At 42.0% G+C, this 1,148-nt stretch overlaps 1 protein-coding gene across 1 annotated transcript in view; it reads left to right on the top strand.

Annotated features, from left to right (window-relative positions):
- Window positions 1-6: 6 nt before the first annotated feature.
- LOC107577380 (enhancer of mRNA-decapping protein 4-like) overlaps window positions 7-1,148 on the top strand; it is a 4,616-nt gene continuing 3,474 nt past the window's right edge. Inside the window, exons 1-5 of the mRNA XM_016263465.1 lie at window positions 7-67; window positions 188-254; window positions 346-437; window positions 645-835; window positions 919-995. Coding sequence (XP_016118951.1) covers window positions 58-67; window positions 188-254; window positions 346-437; window positions 645-835; window positions 919-995 — 437 coding nt within the window. The 5' untranslated portion in view covers window positions 7-57. The remainder of the gene's footprint in view (window positions 68-187; window positions 255-345; window positions 438-644; window positions 836-918; window positions 996-1,148) is intronic.

The raw sequence follows: 1,148 nt of genomic DNA, 5'->3' as shown, positions 1-1,148 counted from the left end.
GCCCGTGCCCGACTGCGCCACACTGAGGTCCTTCCCCCTGATGAGGAAAGCGAAAGCATGACGACAGGTCAGTTTCTTTCCATATTTTCATGCTAGCTGTGTGTGCAAATATTTATAGACTTGCTGTAAGTTGAGATGCGTTCCATTGATGCTTTCTAATATTTTTGTTTTTAATATCTTCTGACAGAAGGAAACCAAGGACCTTCCGAGTCCAAATCAGGAATCCAGATTAAGCTGTACTGTGTGCATACAAAGTGAGTTATTCAGATAAAAAAATAGCTCATGATGAAGACATGAAGTTTGCATTCAGTTCTGTGGTGTTGTAACATTCTCTTATGCCCACAGATCACTACAGGATGTGCAGATCTGGTTCCAGCCCAATCAGGGGGCCTCATCCTCCCTCTTCATGTCTCAGTCTGGGTCACAGGATAGCTTTGGTTAGTCTGGGAATGTATAATCTTACTTTTTACACATATGTTTCCTAGACTGCCACTGCTGAATCTACAGTGCTATAGCAAAAGAAATATATTTTACCCAAAGTTACAGTCTGAATTAATTGTGCTCAGAAAGAAAATGGTGTACTTGTTAATTTTAAAATTAAATGCTAAATTGCTTAAATTATATAAAATGCATTTCCCTCCCAGGTTTTTCTGACCCACTGGCTGATCTGAACGTGGAGGCCATGAGCTCTGATAAGGAGTCTGGTGATAGTGGATCACAGAATGACCTGAGTAAGATTCTGGCGCTTCCATCTCCAGCTGACTTCATGAGTCCAGCCCCATCAGCTTTGCCCAAACTCATGACCCCAGATGCCTTCATGACACCCAGCACCTCCGTGAGCTTTTAATATTACAGATTCATCATTAGGGTCCCTTCAGTGAAGGTGATTATTCATCTTTGCTCTCTTGTTTTTTTCAGATGCCCGCTTCTCCTGGCAGCAGTGCAAGCAGCCTGACCATAGTAACGGCCATGAGCAGCTCGGATAGCGGTGCAAGGTGGGGGATTTAACTCATTTTTATGTCATAAATGTTCTGTTTCAAAATCCTGAAACTTTCCAGATTTTCATGAGAGAGTGTTTTGAGACTTTTGGATCCTACTGTGTGAACTACACATTTACATTTAGTCATTTAGCAGACGCTTTTATCCAA

The sequence above is a fragment of the Sinocyclocheilus grahami genome, unplaced genomic scaffold (assembly GCF_001515645.1).
Source record: "Sinocyclocheilus grahami isolate Dianchi unplaced genomic scaffold, SAMN03320097.WGS_v1.1 scaffold5900.1, whole genome shotgun sequence".
NCBI classification, from domain to species: Eukaryota; Metazoa; Chordata; class Actinopteri; order Cypriniformes; family Cyprinidae; genus Sinocyclocheilus; species Sinocyclocheilus grahami.
The sequence above is the reverse complement of the archived record's forward strand: the minus strand, read 5'-3'. Positions and strand labels throughout refer to the sequence as shown.